This window comes from Mobula birostris, chromosome 15 (genome assembly GCF_030028105.1).
Source record: "Mobula birostris isolate sMobBir1 chromosome 15, sMobBir1.hap1, whole genome shotgun sequence".
In the NCBI taxonomy this organism is placed as follows: Eukaryota; Metazoa; Chordata; class Chondrichthyes; order Myliobatiformes; family Myliobatidae; genus Mobula; species Mobula birostris.
The window spans coordinates 83509255-83531885 of record NC_092384.1 but is presented as its reverse complement, the minus strand read 5'-3'; the positions used below and the strand labels follow the sequence as shown (position 1 = coordinate 83531885).

The 22631-nt window shown below is 45.5% G+C and overlaps 1 protein-coding gene across 1 annotated transcript in view; it reads right to left on the bottom strand.

Moving 5' to 3' along the window:
- Positions 1-13459, bottom strand: part of LOC140210768 (Fanconi anemia core complex-associated protein 24-like) — a 100292-nt gene extending 86833 nt beyond the window's left edge. Inside the window, exons 1-3 of the mRNA XM_072280021.1 lie at positions 13005-13459; positions 6686-6785; positions 1892-1965 (exon numbers count right to left, since the gene is read on the bottom strand). Of these exons, the coding sequence (XP_072136122.1) occupies positions 1892-1965; positions 6686-6785; positions 13005-13333 (503 nt within the window). The 5' untranslated portion in view covers positions 13334-13459. The remainder of the gene's footprint in view (positions 1-1891; positions 1966-6685; positions 6786-13004) is intronic.
- Between the last annotated feature and the right edge of the window lie 9172 nt (positions 13460-22631).

Below are 22631 nucleotides of genomic sequence, written 5' to 3'. Positions count from 1 at the left end.
TTTCAAATACCACAATGCACGTCACTATTTTACATCACTTCACCTTTCCTGTTTTGGTTTGTACAGCTGCATCACGGCGGCAGCCATCTTTGGCGGACAGTGTTTATATCATAAAGTTTACAAAGATCTGTTTCTAATCCTGTAGATAGCTTACTGAGTTTTTATTGAAAAAGATCAGTCAAATGACCCTGGAGCTAAATTATTTATTAGGCATCCATTGGTCTTGTGAGACCATGGATTTGCGCCTTGGAAGGTTTCCAGGGCGCAGGCCTGGGCAAGGTTGTATGGAAGACTGGCAGTTGCCCATGCTGCAAGTCTCCCCTCTCCATGCCACCGATGTTGTCCAAGGGAAGGGCACTAGGGCCAATAAAGCTTGGCACTGGTGTCGTCACAGAGCAATGTCTAAACACTGTCACAAGAAATTGATAAACGTCACATGCAAAGTTTAGAGGTTTTAAGTGATGTCTTTGATGAACTGGCTGCACTGTGCAAGATTCTGCAAAAGATTGATTCACTTCATTTTGCGCAAGGCAAAATTAACAAGATAAGACAACAGTATCTAGAAGACAATGTTTCGTGGAGTGACAAAGTTAAAGTTTTGCGAAGCCAACAACGAGAAGAAAACGTCACAGTAGATAAAAGTTCGCTGTTGACTTTTATAAATAGTCTTTGTGTTCATTTAGAAGAAAGGTTTCCTGAAGATGAGGTACAAGAATGGTCAGCTTTTGATTTCTCCGCAATTGCAGATTGTGACTTCATGTTTGGCGATGACACATTAATGCCTTATGTCTAAAATATCATGAATTTCTAGCTGAAAATACTGTAATAGTTAGATAGTTTAAAATTTCAAATTTTCCATGCAAGAAAAAATTAAATCCAAACTGATTTCAAACTTTGCTCAAATGGTGGCATGTGTACTTCAAAATGAACAGTCTTGCGAGCTTGCACAGTCGATGGACATTGCGGGAACTTTTCTTGCATCTAGTGCGGACTGTGAGCGAGGTTTTAGCCTAATGAATCAACTCAAAACCAAGCTGAAAAACCATTTAGGTGAATGTCATTTGGATTTGTTAATGAGAATCAAAAGCTATCAATTGGATGGAACTTCTGTTAGTCTAGATAGAGTTTACAAAGAATGGGTAAATGCCAAAGACAGGAGAGAGAAAAAATAACGGAGTGACTTGAATATGTATGGTATTTTGTTATTATTCTGTGCAGTTTTATGTCAAATATTTTGTAAATCTACATAAACTGTGGCATGTGTGCATTCAGTGCGCACATACTTTTGTCACAGGAAAAAAAATTTGCACAACATAAGATTTTTGTGCACACTGACTGCTAAAAATTAGAGGGAACATTGCCTCTTGGCCAACGATTTTATGCCAACCCTTTAACCTACTCTAGGATGAATCTAACCCTTTCCCCCTACATAGTCCTCCACTTTTCTTTCACCCATGGGCCTATCTTATAGTCTCTTAAATGTTCCAAATCTATCTGCTTCTACCTCCACCCCTGATTACGCATTCCACACACCCACCACTCTGTAAATAACCTAACTCTGACAGACCCCCATACTTTTTCCAATCACTTCAAAGTTATGCCCCTTGTATTAGCTTCCCACCCTGGGAAAAAGTCTCTGGCTGACCACTCGAATTATAGCTCATATCATCTTGAACACTTTTATCAAGTCACCTCTCATTCTCCTTCACTCCAAAGAGAAAAGCTCTAGCACACTCAACCTTTCCTATAAGACATACTCTCTAGTCTAGGCAGCATCCTGGTAAATCACCTCTGCACTCTCTCTAAAGCTTCCACATCCTTCCTGTAATGAGGCAACTGGAAATGGACATAATACTACAAGTAACTCAAACACAAATGAAAAAATACTCACTCAAACAGAACCACAGCGAAAGACTGCACCAGTCGGTAGAAAGCATGTTCGGAAATGCATTTGGAATGGCACCGCTGGGAAGGTGGAAAGAATCCAGAGTCAGAGCATTGGAATACAGGAACAGACCCTTCAGCCCATCTGCCTATGCCAGATATCAAGTACCTATCTATACTAATCCCATTTTCCAGCACTGGCCCAAAGTATCACCAATACTTGTCTTGGCATTTCAAGTATTTATCCAAAATGTTTCATCAGACAATGTGCTCCAGATCGCAGCCTCCTTCAGCCATAGAAAACAAAGCCAGATTGCCCATCCTGTTCTGGCATCCAAAATGCTCCAGCCTGTGGAATCCCCACTGACCCCTGTCTGGTGGAATTACACCTCGTGCAGTGACCAGAACTGCACTCATTGTGGCCCCTATGTGCGCGCTCTATCTTCTCATGACTGCTGGGACAGTAACTAAGTTTCTGGTACTGCTCTTCTGAGGCATTACAACAGACAGCAGGTACAGCCATTATCTCATAGCGCCAGAGATCTGGGCCCGATCCTGAACAGGGAGTTTGTACATTCTGCTGGTGACTGTGAAATTGTCCCCCAGAACAACCCAAGACACTGAGGATGACCAGTTAATTAAACCCATAGCCTGTGCCAGGTGGGTGGGTAGGCAACAGGATCTGCAGGGAGTTAATGAGAATGCAAGGAGAATAAAGGGAAGGAATAAAGTCTGTCCTTGATAGTTGATGGTCACAACAGACAAGGTGGCCATAATACCCTCCCTAGGACAAACTGGGACATGGCACTCAGGTATGCCAACCTGAAGCTTCTTCCCCCTGCTGTCTTGTTTCTAAATGGACATTGAGCGCATTAACACTACCTCATCTTTTTAAATATTTCTGTTTTTGCACTACTTTAGATTTAACTATTTAATATATAAATAGCGGCATGCAAAAGTTTGGGCACCCCGGTCAAAATTTCTGTTACTGTGAATAGTTAAGTGAATAGAAGATGAACTGATCTCCAAAAGTCATAAAGTTAAAGATGAAACATTCTTTTCAACATTTTAAGCAAGATTAATGTATTATTTTTGTTTTGTACAATTTTAGAGTGAAAAAAAGGAAAGGAGCACCATGCAAAAGTTTGGGCACCCCAGGAGATTTGAGCTCTCAGATAACTTTTACCAAGGTCTCAGACCTTAATTAGCTTGTTAGGGCTATGGCTTGTTCACAGTCATCATTAGGAAAGGCCAGGTGATGCAAATTTCAAAGCTTTATAAATACCCTGTCTCCTCAAACCTTGTCCCAACAATCAGCAGCCATGGGCTCCTCTAAGCAGCTGCCTATCACTCTGAAAATTAAAATAAATGATGCCCACAAAGCAGGAGAAGGCTATAAGAAGATAGCAAAGTGTTTTCAGGTAGCCGTTTCGTCAGTTCGCAATGTAATTAAGAAATGGCAGTTAACAGGAACGGTGGAGGTCAAGTTGAGGTCTGGAAGACCAATTAAACTTTCCGAGAGCACTGCTCGTAGGATTGCTAGAAAGGCAAATCAAAACCCCCGTTTGACTGCAAAAGACCTTCAGGAAGATTTAGCAGACTCTGGAGTGGTGGTGCACTGTTCTATTGTGCAGCGACACCTGCACAAATATGACCTTCATGGAAGAGTCATCAGAAGAAAACAGTTCCTGCGTCCTCACCACAAAATTCAGCATCAGAAGTTTGCAAAGGAACATCTAAACAAGCCTGATGCATTTTGGAATCAAGTCCTGTGGACTGATGAAGTTAAAATAGAACTTTTTGGCCGCAATGAGCAAATGTATGTTTGGAGAAAAAAGGGCGCAGAATTTCATGAAAAGAACCCCTCTCCAACTGTTAAGCACGGGGGTGGATCGATCATGCTTTGGGCTTGTGATGCAGCCAGTAGCACGGGGAACATTTCACTGGTAGAGGGAAGAATGAATTAAATATCAGCAAATTCTGGAAGCAAACATCACACCGTCTGTAAAAAAGCCGAAGATGAAAAGAGAATGGCTTCTACAACAGGATAATGAACCTAAACACACCTCAAAATCCACAATGGACTACCTCAAGAGGCACAGGCTGAAGGTTTTGCCATGGCCCTCACAGTCCCCCGGCCTAAACATCAATGAAAATCTGTGGATAGACCTCAAAAGAGCAGTGCATGCAAGATGGCCCAATAATCTCACAGAACTAGAAGCCTTTTGCAAGGAAGAAAGGGCAAAAATCCCCCAAATAAGAATTGAAAGACTCATAGCTGGCTACAGAAAGCATTTACAAGCTGTGATACTTGCCAAAGGAGGCGTTACTAAGTACTGACCATGCAGGGTTCCCAAACTTTTGCTTCGGGCCCTTTTCCTTTTTTGTTATTTTGAAACTGTAAAAGATGGACATAAAAAAGTAATCTTGCTTAAAATATTAAAGAAATGTGTCATCTTTAACTTTATGCCTTTTGGAAATCAGTTCGTCTTTTACTCGTCTAGCTATTCACAGTAACAAAAATTTTGACCGGGGTGCGCAAACTTTTGCATGCCACTGTATATATACTTGCTGTAATTCATTTATTTTTTCTATACTTATCACCTAATGCATCGTACTGCTGACGCACTAAGTTAACAAATTTCATGATATATGCTGGTGATATTAAACCTGATTCTGCTTCTGAAGACCCTAGCAAATTTCTCCAGATGTATGGTGGAGAGCATTTGGACTGGTCATGTCACCGTTTGGTGCAGAGAGTGCTAGCTCCATTATGGGCACAAGTCTCTCCACCATCGAGGACATCTTCACAACATGTTGCCTCAAGGTGGTGATGAAGGACCTTCTCCACCCAGGACATGCTGTCTTCTCATTACCACTACCAGGGAGCCCGAGGACCCACACTCAATGTCTCAGAAACAGCTTTTCCTCTCTGCCATCAGATTTCTGAATACATTACTCCTCGTTATTCCTTATTATGTAATTTTTAGTAATTTTATGTATTTGCACTGTACTGCTACCACAAATTTCACACACACACACACACACACACACACACACGAGGAATCCAGGAAGTACCTATGGAGGAGAATAAATAGTCAGTATTGTGGGATGGGACTCCCCAATTTACCTGTCATCCAACTGTACTAGTTGGGGGAATTTACATCAGTCCAATGGAATTGTGGTCTAAATGGCCTGCAGTGTTTAAAGGGAACGTGCAAACTTAACACAGACAGTGGCAGACGCGAGGGCTGCTGGAGTCAGCTCTACCTGCTCTGAAGTCCACTTCTTGCATTTACATATTCTTTGGGAAATCATAAGGTGTTATTTAGGATCAGAATTTCAGTAGATGTGGTGCAGGCTTCAGTGACAAAGGTTTAAAAATCAAACAACCAAGCTAAGCATACAGTCCCACAGGCCAGTGACAGCTCTTGGAATGAGCTCTTCAAACTGTCTGACTCCTACTCTTTCCCTGCAGATATACAAATGTAATTAGGCACCACAGCAGTGCAACTCTATTACAGCTCGTACCAGGGAGGTTAACTGGTTGTTGTAAATCGTCCTGTGATTAGGTTAGAGTGAAATTGGGGTTGTTGCGGTGTTGCTGCGCGGTGCAGCTCAACGCCTGGAAGGGCCTTTTTGGTGCTGTATCTCTAAATAAATAAATGCAATTAAAAGATCTTGGAGGACAGAATACCCCATGTTCCCTGGAATAGACGACTGGAGGTCAGCTGGACCACAACACTTGCTGAGACAGAATAACTAAATTTGCAAGCTTGGACAATTTATGATGTTATCACCTGGAGAGTGTACAAGAGGAACATCAGACCTTAACACCCTCACTAAGGACTCTCACTACCCAGGATATGCCCTCTTCTTATTGCTACCATCAGGGAAGAGATTTTTTTTAGCGTGTCGCACCAGACAGTCAGCCATTCTTGTCTGGCGCATGGTGTCAGGATTGGTCTCCTATCAGATTAACCAGGTCACGATATGAACGTTCCTGACTCGACCCTTGTTTTTTATGAGGCCGAATGGCTAGTTCGACATTCAACCTGGCACGGATGGAAAGCGTGCTCGGGGGTGGCCCGACTTGGATTCGAACTCGGCAGCCTTCGCTCCAGAGTCCAGCGGTGATGCTATTGCGCCACCAGCTAGCCTAGAGGTACAGGAGCCTGAAGACCCATGCTCAATGATTCAGGAACAGCTTCCTCCCCTCTGCCATCAGATTTGTGAACTGTCCATGAACACTACCTCACTATTTGCTCATACGAAGAATGTTTTTTGGCTCTGGGTCTGTACTTGCTGGAATTTAGGAGGGGGGAGGGGATCTCATTGAAACCTTTTGAATGTTGAAAGCCCTAGACAGAGTAGATGTGGAAAGGACCTTTCCTATGGTGGGGAGTCTAGGACAAAGGGGTACAGCCTTAGGATAGAGGGGCGTCCATTTAAAACAGAGATGTGGAGAAATTTCTTTAGCCAGAGGGTAGTGAATTTATTACCACAGGCAGCTGTGGAGGCCAGGTCGTTGGGTGTATTTAAGGCAGAGCTCGACAGGTTCCTGATTGGACATGGCATCAAAGGCTATGGGGAAAAGGCCGAGGTGGGGCTAAGGAAGGGATAAAAGGGTCAGCCATGATTGAATGACAGAGGAGACACGATGGGCTGAATGGCCTAATTCTGCTCCTATGTCTTCTTATGGTCAAAACCCAGCAATAACCGAAGCCCAGAACCTACAGCCAGAATATGTGTAGCACAATCACAACTCGTAATCTTCTACTAAGCCACCAACTGTCTGCACCTGAGCACTAACGTATTTCGCAAACCACTCTCTGCCGTGATTGTTTTCTTCTGAGCACAGCTCCCCAAACCGGGCCTTTTCCTCCTGGCCAATTTCCTCCCTGCAACAAAACAATCACCATAGTTAGGATGAGGCATATCAGGATAGCAATTCCCTGCTACAAAGCCCAGCCCTCCCACAGTGTGAATCTTCCTCAGCATCACACCTTTCATCTTCTTTAAACAAAACTAAAAAGTGTATTTACATAGAAAATACACAAAGTACCAACATTAAGTATTTACAAGATAGTGAATAAATTCAAATTAAAATATAATTATTACTGTCTGAAACAAACAAGAGAAAATCTGCAGATGCTGGAAATCCGAGCAACACACACAAAATGCTGGGGGAACTCAGCAGGCCAGGCAGCATCTATGGGGAAGAGTACAGTCTACATTTCGGTCCTTCGGCAGGACTGGAGGTAAAAAAAAAAAGATGGAGTAGATTTAAAAGGTGGGGGGAGGAAGAAAGGTGATAGGCAACATTGGGAGGGCGAGGGATGAAGTAAAGAGCTGGAAAGTTGATTGGTGAAAGAGATACAGGGCTGGAGAAGGGGACAGGACAGGAGGCCATGGAAGAAGGTGGGGGGGCAGGAGCACCAGAGGGAGGCAATCGACAGGCAAGGAGATAAAGTGGAAGAGGAAAAAGGGAATGGGGAATGGTGAGGGGGGACATTACCAGAAGTTAGAGAAATCGATGTTCATGCTATCAGGTTGGAGGCTACCCAGGTGAATGCAAGGTGTTGTTCCTCCAACCTAAGTATGGCCTCATCACGACAGTGGAGGAGGCCATAGACTGACATATCTGAATGGGAATGGGAAGTGGAATAATAATGACAGCCACTGGGAGATCCCGCTTATTCTGGTGGATGTTGCATAGGTCCTCGGCGAAGTGGCCTCCCAATCCACGTTGGGTCTCAACGATATATAGGAGGCCACACCAGGAGCATCGGACACGGTATATGACTCCAACAGGCTCACAGGTGAAGTGTCACCTCACCTGAAAGGACTGTTTGGGGCCCTGAATGGTAGTGAGGGAGGTGGTGTAGGGGCAGATGCAGCACATGTTCCACTTTCAAGGATAAATGCTAGGAGGGAGAACAGTGGAGAAGTTGCAGAACCTGGGCCTCTGTACCTCCCTCTGCAATTGGACCCTCAGCTTCCTAATTGGAAGACCACAAGATGTGTGGATTGGTGATAACAACTCCTCTTCGCTGACGATCAACAATGGTGCACCTCAGGGGCGTGTGTTTAGCCCACTGCTCTACTCTTTCTATACCTATGACTGTGTGGCTAGGCATAGCTCAAATACCATCTATGGCTGACGATACAACCATTGTTCGTAGAATCTCAGTTAGTGAGTAGACAGTAGACAATAGGTGCAGGAGTAGGCCATTCAACCCTTCGAGCCAGCACCGCCATTCACTGTGATCATGGCTGATCATCCCCAATCAGTACCCTGTTCCTACCTTCTCCCTATATCCCTTGACTCTACTATCTTTAAGAGCTCTATCTAACTCTTTCTTGAAAGAATCCAGAGAATTGGCCTCCACTGCCTACCAGTAAAGGCTTGGAAGATAGATTGTTCCACGTAGCCCACAAAATGGCAGGCATAGCTGGGACCCAAGCAGGTGCCCATGGCTACACCTTTTGTTTGAAAGGAGTGGGAGGAGCCAAAAGAGACATTATTGAGACTGAGGATCAGTTCCACCAAATGGACGAAAGTAGTGCTGGAGGGGAATTGGTTGGCTCTGGTGTCCAGAAAGAAACGGAGAGCTTTGAGGTCTTTCTGGTGGAGGATGGAGGTGTACAGGGACTGGACATCTGTAGTGAAAATAAGATGATCAAGGAAGTTGAAACCTTTGAAAAGGTCAAGAGCATGTGATCTGTTATGGATGTAAGTAGGAAGGTGAGCTGGAGCTGGAGGGTGGGATAAAACTGAATCGAGGTATGAAGGTACAACTTCAGTGGGACAGGAACAAGCAGAAATAATGGGTCTACCTGGACAGGCAGGTTTGTGGATCTTATGTAGGAAGTAGAAACGGGAGGTGTGGGGTGAGGGAGCTATGGGGTTCGTGTCAGTGGATGGGAGATCCCCAGAATTTTATGAAGGTCAGTGATGCTATGTCTTTACAGGCACAGATCCATGGTCTCACGAGACTAACGGATGCCACCAATTAGTCCAGTGCTCCTTAGGTATCCAACAGTTATGGAGAAGGCACAGGAATGACTCCATGCAAACAGAACACAATTGCCCCCAAAATGCGCCCCACCCCCAAGCACAAGTATGCTGTCAGGGACTCATAAACCTTAACGAGGCCTTCTGTAGCAGTGTACAACAATCAAACCCAAATGCTTGCAGAGTCCCAAAAGGGTACTTGTGGTTCATCCTGTCAAATGCCTTCTACTGGTCAAGGGAGAGAAAAGCAACTGACAGACCAGGTAAATCAGATCCCAGAGAAGGTGGATAATGTCCTGGATAGATCACCCTGGGACCATGTAGGACTGATCAGGGTGGATCACTTGGTCTGCACAGAGCCAGACGATTGGCCATTGCCCAGGCAAAGATCTTATACTCTGCACTTAGGAGAGATGCTGGGTGCCAACACTCTAGGCAACAGCAATCCTCTTTTTTTTGGTAGCGGGGCTACAACAGCTCTGTGCCCCAGGAGAGGGGCATTTCACCCATCACCAGGCTTTCCCTCAATACCCCGGCATAATCAATTCCTAGGAGAAATTCAACTCTCTATCCATCCAGTCCTGGGGACTTGCCCCTCTGCAGCTGGTTGAGGGGTCGGTCAGCTCCTCCAAAGATAGCAGAGCATCTAGCCACTCAGCACCCCCAGGGCTGACCCTTCGTAAGTCCTCGCACAGAGACAGCGGACATCCTCACTGCACAGGAGAGCCATATAAAAGAAACAGACTTCCGCAATAATTCTCACCGGATCTCTGACTGTGGAGCCATCCTCTGCCAGCGATTCCATGAGCTGTCTGAGGACACCCCTTCCCTTCTCAAGAGAACAGAAGGAGGGCAAGCCATGGTCCAGAGCCTGCAGCATCTGGACCCACGACCTCAGGTAAGCGCCTTGGGATCTCTCGAGCTGCAGGTGCCTCAGCGATGCCTTCTTCCTCTTGTACTCTTCCCAGAGGGGTGATGTCCATTAATCGGCCCTAGCCAGGACCCTACGTTGATCAGCTCCTTCTCAAGCAGCGAGGTGAGAGCATGGCCTGTGATAGATGGACTGTATCCACTGCCTTTTGTAGGCTTTTCCATTCAAAGGCATTGTGTTTCCATATCAGGCAATGGTGCAGCCAGTCATCCCAGACATCTGCCCACGAGCATAAGCCTGGCAGAACGTCGGATGTGAGCCTTGTCCACATCCCACCAAAGCCTCAGGGAGGGGAAACTCCCCTGTTCTTCCTGCTAGGTCCTCCAAAATTGCCGGAACAGATCCTGGAGACAGCTGTCCTCCAGAGCCGGTTGTTGCAATGCCAGTACACGGACCCCACCCGTGCAGGCAGCACACACACCAGGTGCTGGTCTGAGAGTACAACCTGGCGCATGGAGGCGGCTGTCTCCTGGGAAACACGCGCCCTGGAGATGTACAGTTCATCGATCCGCGAGCCTCCAACCCTCTGTACCTCCTTGAGAAAGCACAAAGGTTAGGGTGAAGACTCCGCCAGACATCGACCAATCAGAGGACACAACCAATTCCCTTAACTTTCTTACAAGCTCAACCACGATGGGGGCCAGTGCGATCCCTATCTTCGAGGGAAATCGCCTCCCAGGACAAGGTACTCACTGGGATCTATGGACCTCAGCAATGCAGACACCTCTCAGAACAGGCACATCTGCATCAGGCTGGCTCAGGGGTGTACACTTTTACAAAATGCATCAACTTGCCATTTCGGCAGATGGCAAAGTGAAGCAGCACAAGCTCCTGAATCTGCAAAATCTCAGGCTGGAAAGAAGGGCCCAACAAGATGCCGCTGGAAGTGGAGCTGGGTGGCTCATGTGGACTCCCCCTCCCTCACCATTCCTGGAGTCCAGTGAATTCGTCTCCTGGAACGATGTGAGTTTCCAGCAGGAAGCTTACCACATATCCGCCATCCCGGAGGACGGAGGGATGATGGAATCTATGGAGAGCCCCCTACTGCCATTGACGTTAAGGGTTGCTATCCTTAACTTCATGACACATCTTATTGGGACTGTTCACCAGAACCCCTGGAAGAAGGAGCAGAGCTCTCCCTCAAGCCTTCTCCCATCATCACCCAACAACCCTTTTCCAGGAACTCCAGGATTCTCTTAAACTGGCACCTCTCCTTGCACGTCACTTCAGCTCCCTTCCCCTTCTTTTGGAGGAGAGTGCGGATAGACTGAATGACTCCTTGCAGACCCAACCATCGATCAGTGGCCAGCTGGGCCTTCAACAAGTTCCTCCTGTAGTCCTTCACGAACGTCCGAATGTCCTCCACAGAGACGAGCTGTGACTCGGTGCTGGGGTCAAGGAAGTCCGCCATCTTGGCTTCAAAAAGAGTCCTCCTCTTCCCCCTCACCATGTCCCATGCTCTCGTCACCCTCCAATCATCTGCACCCTGTGACACGACCACTCCTTTCCAAGGGCACCCAGGCACGAACATATCTCCGGAAGAGGGACAGGCAGTCAGCCCAGCCACAGCCCTCAACTGCCTGCCACTTGGACCCAATGATCACCTCCACTGCCATCCACAGTAATGAATTCCATAGATACACCACCCTCTGGCTAAAGAAATCCCTCATCTCCCTCTATTTAAGGCTGTGCACTCACCCCCGAAAGCAAACAAGTTGTGCCTCTCCACATACACTTTACCTAGGCCGTTCAATATTCAAAAAGTTTGAATGACATCCCCCCTCATTCTTCTAAACTCAAGCAAGTACACGTCCAAAGCCATCAATCGCTCCTTATTAAAAAAATATTTCAAACTTCCAATTGCTGTAGTTTTAAAAAAGATTTTTGCTGGAGGACATTTACTCCCCGCCAATCCATCAGTGGGCAAGCACATTGGGCTTGGCTCCAGGTGCTGGGTTTCTCTCCCAACTACAAGCCTTCCACCAGTAACCTATCCAAGCCACAGTCAGATTGATGCTGGGCTGTTGGATGGAACAGGATGAAATTGGTAACCTTGGTTACAATGAGGTTATAGAACATAGAACAAAATTGTGCCAATATTTTAACATAGTCCAGATCAATCTAACCCTTCCCTCCCACATAGCCCTCCATTTTTCTTTCATCCATGTGTCTGTCTAAGGGTCTCTTAAATGCCTCTGATGTATCTGGCTCAGCTACTACCCTGACAGTACATACCACACACCCACCACTCCCTGTGTAAATAACCTACCTTTGACATCCCCCTATACATCCCTCCAATCACAAAATTATGCCTCCTCCTATTAGCCATTTCTGCCCTGGGAAAGTCCTGTGTGTACACCTTATTACCCCGCACCCCCCGTACACCTTATCACCTCACCTGTACACCCTGTCACCCCGTACACCTCATCACCCTGTACACCCCGTACACCTTATCACCTCACCTGTACACCCCATCAACCCGTACACCTTATCACCTCACCTGTATACCCTGTCACCCCGTACACCTCATCACCCTGTACACCCCGTACACCTTATCACCTCACCTGTACACCCTGTCACCCCGTACACCTCATCACCCCACCTGTACACCCCATCAACCCGTACACCTTATCACCTCACCTGTATACCCTGTACACCCTGTACACCTTATCACCCCACCTGTACACCCCATCAACCCGTACACCTTATCACCTCACCTGTATACCCTGTACACCCCGTACACCTTATCACCCCACCTGTACACCCCATCACCCTGCACACTCTGTCACCCTGCACCCCCCATACACACCGTCACCCTGCACCCTCTACAACCCGTCACTCCGTGCACTCTATCTACACTCTATGCACCTGATAATGATGCAGGCCATTATCCCACAGTGGTGACGGCCATTTCTGAAAGGTATCAGATCGATTGTGAGAATATGGCTGATCACTCGTGCAAGTAATTGATCGGGATTCCTACATACAGGAGAGACTTTGTTTTTGCAGCTGGGCTTTTATGTGTGCACGTTTTCATCTCAGCAGACTCTGCTCATAGCTTCCACACTGCAAGCTGTCTACCGTGACTACCATGACTCAGTGAGAATGTCTAATCATATGACTCTGCCCTTGCTCTTGCTCTGCACAAACATAATATTTTTCATCACTCACCTCCCAGTGAAAATTTTTTCCACATATCCCCTCATGAATTCTTTGCACTCCGATGCAGTCTCATCCTCCAACACCGCGTCTAGGCTCTGATGTGAAGAAAGGGATTCGACGGAAGAGGTTCTTTTGGAATTGTCCCATGACGTGCTAACTGGGGAACCCTCCAGATCGCTGTCAGCAGAGTTGGTGCCATCACTCCCGGTTCTGCCCATCCCATTGTTCTGCTGGATGTGACCAGTGCCAACAGCTTTGTGTAAAGACAGGGGCTCATCCTTGCTCACATCACAATCAATGTCTTGAAGATTCTCAACAGGAATTTCCTGGGTCCCCATTCTGCTGAGAGTGTAAATGCAGAAAAAACAAAGAGTGCAGGAAGCTTGTTAAACCAGCCAGGAGTCCAGAAATCCAATGTACATCAGCACAGGTTCCATGATCGGCACTTGGGAACACGAAACTTGCTGTTAAACAAAGTACATGAAATTAGATCATACTGTCTGTACCAGAGGCCCTCAATTCATATCTGCTACAGTGCAATCTTCAATAAATGTTATAGTTAGGGGGATGAAAAACTTCCATATTCCTGGCAGAGATTGCATAGGTTAGGACCAGGACAAAGGATGTTGGCACTGTCCATTAAACCAACCCAGACAGGTACAGCATGGCTTGGATACAGAGTGAAGCTCCTACTAGAGTGTCCTCCTGTTTTAACCAGGATTGGCATAAAGCTCAACCTACCATCAGTACATAGCATGCAATAAGCGAATTGGAATCAGACTGGCATATATCGTGACATTTGTTGTCTTGTGGCAGCAGTACATTGCAATACATAATCAAAAATTGAAAAATTACAACAAGTATAAATTTTTAAAAAATTAAATAGTGCAAACATAAAGGGAAAATACTGAAGTAGTGTTCATGGGTTCATAATCCATTCAGACATCAAATGCAGAGGGGAAGAAGCTGTTCCCAAAATGTTGAGTGTGTGTCTACATGCTTCTGTAGCTCCTCCTTGATGGTAACAATGAGAAGAGGCACGTCCTGGCTGACGGGGGTCCTTAATGAGGCAATGCCTTTTGAAGGGGTCCTCACTGGGTGACAGGTGTCTTCACTGCCCGTGACAGAGTTGGCTGAGTTTACAACTTTCTGCAGCTTTCTCCAACCCTGTGCAGTGGCCCCTCTCCCTCCTTACCAGACCGTGAGGCAACCAGTTAGAATGCTCCCCACAGTGTCTTTGGTGACATACCAATTCTCCTCACGCTCCTAATGAAAAATAGCTGCTGTCATGCCTTCTTTGTAATCGCATCACCAAAGAAGTTGAAACTGCTTACCCTTTCCACTTCTGATCCCTCGATAAGGACTGTTGTGTGTTCCCTCAACTTCCTCTTCCTGAAGTCCAAAATAAATTCCTTGGTCTTCATGACATTGAGTACAAGGCTGTTATACTCAACCAGCTGATCTGTCTCACTCTTAAACACCTCATCACCACCTGAAATTCTGCCTCCAATAGTTGTGTCATCAGCAAATTTATAGATGGGGTTTGAACTGTGCCTAGCCACATAGTTGTAGTGTAGAGCAGGGGTCCCCAACTCTTTTTGCACCGCGGACCGGTTTAATATTGACAATATTCTCGCGGACCAGCCGACGGCGGGGGGGGGGGGTTCAAGTAGGGTTAAACTCACCTCAACATGTCTTTTACAGTTAGGGTTGCCAACTTCCTCACTCCCAAATAAGGGTCAAAAGTAGCAGTCAAATCTTGGGACACTTTACCCCAGGAAAGACTACCATGACCATGAAGCCTCGCGTGGGCACCTGTGTGCGCATGCGCGTACGTGCTGATTTTTTCCCTACAAATCGGCTTTTCCTTCATCTTCCCGACTATACTGTGCATACATTATTTCTACTTTATACAGGCTGTGTATTTATCGTATCATTCCTGCTTTTACTATACGTTAGTGTTATTTATTTTCGGTTTTACGTGTTACTTGTTATGATTTGTTAGGTTATTTTTTGGGTCTGGGAATGCTCAAAAATTTTTCCCATATAAACTACTGGTAATTGCTTCTTCGCTTTACGCCATTTCAGCATGAAAGATTTCATAGGAACGCTCTACCTTAGCGGGGGAAATATGAGACAAGGGCAGTCCCGTATGGGACAAACCAATTTAGCCCAATATACGGGATGTCCCGGCAAATACGGGACAGTTGGCAACCCTATGTTCAAGTTCAACAGTGCGTGACAGGGAATGAGGAAAGGTGCAGCTGACTCGTATCGTTTCCTCACGGCCCAGTAGCACATGCTTTGCAGCCGGGTGGTTGGGGACCGCTGGTGTAGAGAGAGTAGAGCAGTGGGCTCAGTAAGCATTCCTGAGGTACGCCAGTATTGCTTGTCAGTGAGATATTATTTCGGATCTGCACAGACTGTCGGCTCCAGGTGAGGAAGTCGAGGATCCAGTTGCAGAAGGAGGTACAGAAGCCCAGTTTTTAGAGCTTGTTGATTTTGTCCTGAGAGTACGATGGTATTAAACACAGAGCTGTAGTCGATAAATAGCAGCCTGATGTAAATATTTTCCTTTCACTCTTCAAGACTTGAGAGAACACCAGCCTAGCCTGCCCGGTTTCTGCTCATCCGAAAGACCTGGCATCTCTGGAGGCAATCTGGAGAATCTTAGCTCATCCTGCTCTATAGCAAGTTCAGGGTCTCATCAGGTCAGCGATGGCCTGGCTTACAGATATCTGACAACACTAACATTTTAAAGGCATCTTTCAAGATAGTAAAAGCCTTTTGTGGAGTGCATTAATAACTGAATACAGTATAGGATCCGTCAGGTTTAATTATGGGCAGTGTGAGGGTGAATTATCCTCAATTATGTAGAGCACTATGAAGTTGGTTACTAAGGAAAAGGAATGCTTCTGACTCTGAGAAATCATCTGACAGACAGTTCTCAGGAATGGAGTACTTGTGCAACCCCAAGGACTGCCTGTCATGTCCTTTTCAGATAAGGAGACCACACTGTACACAATAAATTGAATGCAGTCTCACTACGGCCTTGTACAGCTTGTTCCTAGGCATACTTCCTCCTGGTCCTCAATTCCACAGATGCGCAGTAGAGAGCATCCTAACAAGCTGCATCACTTCATGGATATAGAAACTGCACTGTGGCAGACAAGAAGTCTGTACAGTGGGTAGTCAAAACAGTCTACCACATCACCAGCCTACCCACCATCAAGGATAAATAATATGAAAGGTGCTGGAAAAGGGCCAGTAACACCTGGAACGATCCCACCCAGACTGTTTGTCCCACTCCCATCAGGGAGAAAGCTACATAGCATCCACACCAGGACCGCCAGTCACAAAAAGTTACCTTCCCCAAGCAGTGAGGCTAATCAACACTAACCCACCCCTCCATAACCCCACCACCACAACTTTATCATTTCCTGTCAGTTACCTTCTGTACAGACACTCCTGTGCCTAGCGTCACTCTAAAGACACGCTTCACAGCATCAGCCGTCAGGGTTCAGTTCCTACCACTGTTTATAAGCAGTCTGTATGTTCTCTCAGTGACTGCATGGGGTTCCTCCGGTGCTCCGGTTTTCTAAGGAAGCTGAGATCCTTCAATGTGCGCAGCAGGATGCTGGAGATTTCTTACCAGTCTGCTGTAGTGAGTGCTGTCTTCTTTGCTGCATCAGTGCCGGTGACAGAAACAGGTGAATTGATTTTGGGGAGCAAGGACATGGCAGACCAATTGAATAGTTACTTTGGTTCTGTCTTCACTAAGGAGGACATAAATAATCTTCCAGAAATAGTAAGGGACAGAGGGTCCAGTGAGATGGAGGAACTGAGCGAAATACATGTTAGTAGGGAAGTGGTGGTAGGTAAATTGAAGGGATTGAAGGCAGATAAATCCCCAGGGCCAGATGGTCTGCATCCTACAGTGCTTAAGGAAGTAGCCCAAGAAATAGTGGATGCATTAGTGATAATTTTTCAAAACTCGTTAGATTCTGGACTAGTTCCTGAGGATTGGAGGGTGGCTAATGTAACCCCACTTTTTAAAAAAGGAGGGATAGAGAAACCGGGGAATTATAGACCGGTTAGCCTAACGTCGGTGGTGGGGAAACTGCTGGAGTCAGTTATCAAAGATGTGATAACAGCACATTTGGAAAGCGGTGAAATCATCGGACAAAGTCAGCAGGGATTTGTGAAAGGAAAATCATGTCTGACGAATCTCATTGAATTTTTTGAGGATGTAACTAGTAGAGTGGATAGGGGAGAACCAGTGGATGTCGTATATTTGGATTTTCAAAAGGCTTTTGACAAGGTCCCACACAGGAGATTAGTGTGCAAACTTAAAGCACATGGTATTGGGAGTAAGGTATTGATGTGGATGGAGAATTGGTTAGCAGACAGGAAGCAAAGAGTGGGAATAAACGGGACCTTTTCAGAATGGCAGGCGGTGACTAGTGGGGTACCGCAAGGCTCAGTGCTGGGACCCCAGTTGTTTACAATATATATTAATGACTTGGATGAGGGAATTAAATGCAGCATCTCCAAGTTTGCGGATGACATGAAGCTGGGTGGCAGTGTTAGCTGTGAGGAGGATGCTAAGAGGATGCAGAGTGACTTGGATAGATTGGGTGAGTGGGCGAATTCATGGCAGATGCAATTTAATGTGGATAAATGTGAAGTTATCCACATTGGTGGCAAAAATAGGAAAACAGATTATTATTTGAATGGTGGCCGATTAGGAAAAGGGGAGGTGCAACGAGACCTGGGTGTCATTATACACCAGTCATTGAAAGTGGGCATGCAGGTACAGCAGGCGGTGAAAAAGGCGAATGGTATGCTGGCATTTATAGCGAGAGGATTTGAGTACAGGAGCAGGGAGGTACTACTGCAGTTGTACAAGGCCTTGGTGAGACCACACCTGGAGGATTGTGTGCAGTTTTGGTCCCCTAATCTCAGGAAAGACATTCTTGCCATAGAGGGAGTACAAAGAAGGTTCACCAGATTGATTCCTGGGATGGCAGGACTTTCATACGAAGAAAGACTGGATGAACTGGGCTTGTACTCGTTGGAATTTAGAAGATTGAGGGGGGATCTGATTGAAACGTATAAAATCCTAAAGGGATTGGACAGGCTAGATGCAGGAAGATTGTTCCCGATGTTGGGGAAGTTCAGAACAAGGGGTCACAGTTTGAAGATAAAGGGGAAGCCTTTTAGGACCGAGATTAGGAAAAACTTCTTCACTCAGAGAGTGGTGAATCTGTGGAATTCTCTGCCACAGAAAGCAGTTGAGGCCAGTTCATTGGCTATATTTAAGAGGGAGTTAGATATGGCCCTTGTGGCTACGGGGGTCAGGGGGTATGGAGGGAAGGCTGGGGCAGGGTTTTGAGTTGGATGATCAGCCATGATCATAATAAATGGCGGTGCAGGCTTGAAGGGCCGAATGGCCTACTCCTGCACCTATTTTCTATGTTTCTATGATGCAGAAAGACTAAATAAACTCATCAGAAAGACTGGATCCGGCCTTGGCTACAAACCAGACTCTTTTGAGTTGGTGGTGGAGAGGAGGTCACTGAACAAACTGTTATCCATTATGGACAATCAGGCACATCCTCTCCATGACCTACTGAATAAGCAGCGGAGCACCTTTTCAAACAGACTTATTCAGCTCTGTTGTCACAAGGATTGTTACAGAAAACCTTTCCTACCAAAGGCAATAAACATATACAACAGCCCATCTCTGTGCGACAGGAGTACAATAGTCTCTGCTTTATTATTTCATACATTATTATTGCACATTGGTACATTATGTATATTAGTATTCTGTACATTATTATTAGTTAAGTCTGCACACTGCTAAGTGTGCTTTTAAATGTTGCTGCTGTAACGAAAGTATTTCCCACTCGAGATCAATAATTATTATTATTTTCTACCACATTCCAAAGACATACATACAGTTAGGGTTAGCGAGTTGTGAGCACGCTACGTTGGTGCCAGAAGCCTGGTGATACTTATGGGCTGCCAAAGCACATGCTCAAACCGTATTGGCCGTTGATATAAACAATGTATTTCATGGTATACTTAACTGTTTAAATGCACGTTACAAGTAATGATAATTGTTGTCTTTATTTTGCTGCTGAGGATGTACTCATGTATACCACCAAATGAAACAATACTTCTCCGGACCAAGGTGCATATCCCAGTACTGATTACTCACACATATAACGAAATAATATTACCACAATAGAAAAATAATAATATTCATTTACGATACAAGTTAAAAAGCATACATTATAATACTACTGGCATTTGATACGTAATGAGACTTGGGTGGTGGCAGGGAGTTCCATAGTTTTACGGCCTGGGAGAAGACACCATTTCCCATGTTAACAGTGCTTGTCCTAATGCCCTGATGATAGGAGGTCAAAGATAGTTGGATGGATGGGGCGGATCATTGACAATGCTGAGAGCCCTGTGTACGCTACTGGTAAGTATCTCTGGTGGGTGGAAGAGAGACCTCGACGATTCTCTCTGCAGTCCTTGCAATCCTTTGTAAGACTTGTGTCAGGTGGCTTGCAATTCCTGTACCAGACAGTGATGTAGTTGGTCAGGATGTTCCTGTAAAAACTGGTTAGAATGGGAGGTGGGGAGGGAGGAGTCTCGCTCACCTCAATGTCTTCTGGAAGTGGAGACGTTGCTGTGTTTTCTTGACCAAAGAGATGGTTGTGAAGACCAGTTGAGATCATCCAATGTGCCCTCCCAGAAACTTAGTGCTCCTAACTCTCTCAATGAAGAAGCAATGTATGTGCAATGAGGACTGGTCAGCCTGTACCTTCCTAAAGTCCACAATCATCTCCTAGGTTTTGCCCACATTGAGACTCCAGTTGTTGTGCTCGCAACATTCTACCAGCCACTCTATCTCCTCTCTGTACGCCATCTTGTCGTTGTTGTTGAGGAGGCCAAGCACTGTTGTCATCAGCGAACTTGATGATTTGGTTTGAACTGGTTCTAGCGGTACAGTCACGTATCAGCAGGCTGAGCATACAGCCCTGGCGGGGGCACCGGTACTCAGTGTGATGGAGCTAGAGATGGTGTTGCCAACGTGGACTGACTGTGGCCTTCCGGTCAAGGTCCAAGATCCAGTTACAGAGAGAGGTGTTGAGATTCAACGACGACAACTTACCCACCAGCTTCTCAGGGATGATCATATTACACTTCGAGCAACCTATCAAGGTGTATCACAGCTTGGTATGGTAACTACTCTGCATATGACTGCAAGAAACTGCACAGTGCTGTGGACACAGATCAACACATCACAGAAAGCAGCCTCCCCACTATGGACCCTGCCGACACTTCTCACTGTCTCAGTAAACTAGGCAGCATCATTCTCTCTTCACCCCTCTTCCATCGGGCAGAAGATAAAAAAGCCTGAAAAACACATATCACTAGGTCAAGGACGGCTTCAACCCCACTGTTAACGATTAGTTCCCTAGTACAATAAATTGAACTAGACCTCACAATCTACCTCATTATCATCTTGGACTTTATTGTTTATCTGTGCTGCCCTTCCTCTGTAGCCGTTACTTTACTCTACGTTCTGTCCCATTCCTGAGGATGGGTCTCCGCCTGAAACATCGACTGTTAATTCCTCTCCACGGATGCCGACTGACCTGCTGAGTTCCTGCAGCGTTCTGCATTCTGTTACTGTTCCGCCTCAATGCACTGTGTAATGACCTGATCTGTATGGACAGTATGCAAGACAAGCTTTTCACTCTATCCCAGTACCTGTGACAACAATAAACCAATTGAAAAGGAGTGGGAGAAGAGAGTTCAAGCTGGAATTCAACAGGTTGTAACTCAAGAGTTTCACTGTTGCACAAATACATCACCTGTCTGACTCGACAAACTGTTGCACAATGATAAAGTTAGGAGGAGGGAAGGAGATTGCAAAAGAGTAATTTTAAGTGAAAACTGCATGTTGCTCCAAAACAGATTTTACTTTGATTTACAAACGCAAGCTATTATAGGAACTAGGAGGAAAAATCAATGGTACGTAGGTACAGAAGAAGCCTGTCCCACCATTCCCACAGAATCATTGAGAAAAAGGCCCTTCAGCCCAACTCCTCTATGCTAACCCTGATGCCTGTCAACATTAATCCCATTTGCCTTTCTCATCCAACTGCCTTTTAAAAGCTGTAATTGCAACTGCCTCATTCATTTCCTCCGGCATCTCAATCCAGATACTCATCACCCTCTGAGTAAAAAACTTCCCCCCAAATCTGCTTTAAGTTTCTCCATTCTCATCTTAAACCTGTGCCCTTTAATTCTCGATTATCCAGCCTAGAATGAAGACGGACTATCCACGGCCCTTTATGGTCACACCCTCCATTCCAGACAACATCATATGAACGTTGTCTAACAAAGCAATGTCCCAACCTGACTCCAGCATCCTGCCACCAATAGATGGTAAACTGCCCTATAGCCCCTGCTTTCTGTCTTCCCCCCAATTTGTACAGGGAGTCACATGGACTTTCTAAAATCTTTGGGTACTCTTGTGAAATTTAATATGTTCTGAAAAAGTTTCAACTGATGGGGCCACTGCTTCATCCACTTCCTTTAAAACCGTTGGGTACAGGCCATCGGGTCGAAGAGTTTCTTAATTTCCCCTAATGTAACTGCCTCCACCACCAGTCCTGGCAGAGCATTCCATGCATCCACTACTCTCTGTAAAAAGATAATACAGTGCCCAGAAAAAATATTCAGCCCCACAACTATTTTCACATTTTACTGTTGCCTTTTCTAAATTTAAAATATATTGAAGTAGGATTTTTTAAATCTACAGAACATTGTGCGTCACATCAAGTCAAAAGAAAAATTCCAAAATTATTAAAATTAAAAATCAAAATTGTGAGGCTGAAAAAAGTATTCATCCCCAACAGTATGGTAGATTTTCAATAGAACAAATCAAAATGAAGCCAAAGGAGCATCCACGACAAGTCAGGGAAATGATAATAGAGAAGCATAAATCTGGGAAGGGCATAAGCTCATTTCAAAAGCACTGAACATACCTTCTCGGCCCAAAGCGTCCACTGTTTACTCTTTTCCATAGATGATGCCTGGCCTGCTGAGCTCCTCCAGCATTTTGAGTGTGTTGCTTAGATTTCTAGCATCTGCGGATTTTCTCCTGTTTGTGATACCTTAGAGCTCAGTGTATTCCATTGTGAAAAAGTGGAAAAAAATATGAACCTACAGCCACACTACCCAAGTCAGACTGCCAGAGAGGAATGGCACTTAGAGGGGCTGTGAGGCTAACAGTCACTGAGGGAGCTGCAGAAGTCAGTGGCTGCAACTAGAGATGAAGTTTATGGCTCCATAATCTCTAAGGCCTAAGTGGCAAGGAAGAAACCCTGGCTAAAATAAAAAGCGTACCCTTGCTCGTAAAGACTTTGCAAAGTGTCACTTAGAAGATGCCGTAAAGATATGGAAGTAGGTTTTGTAATTAGATGAGACTAAAGTGGAACTTACTGGCTTCAACACTGAACAGTATGTGGGCATAAATCAGCCAGGTGACACCATCGCTACTGAAAGTATGATGGAGGTAACATCATGCTATGGGAATGCTTTTTAATA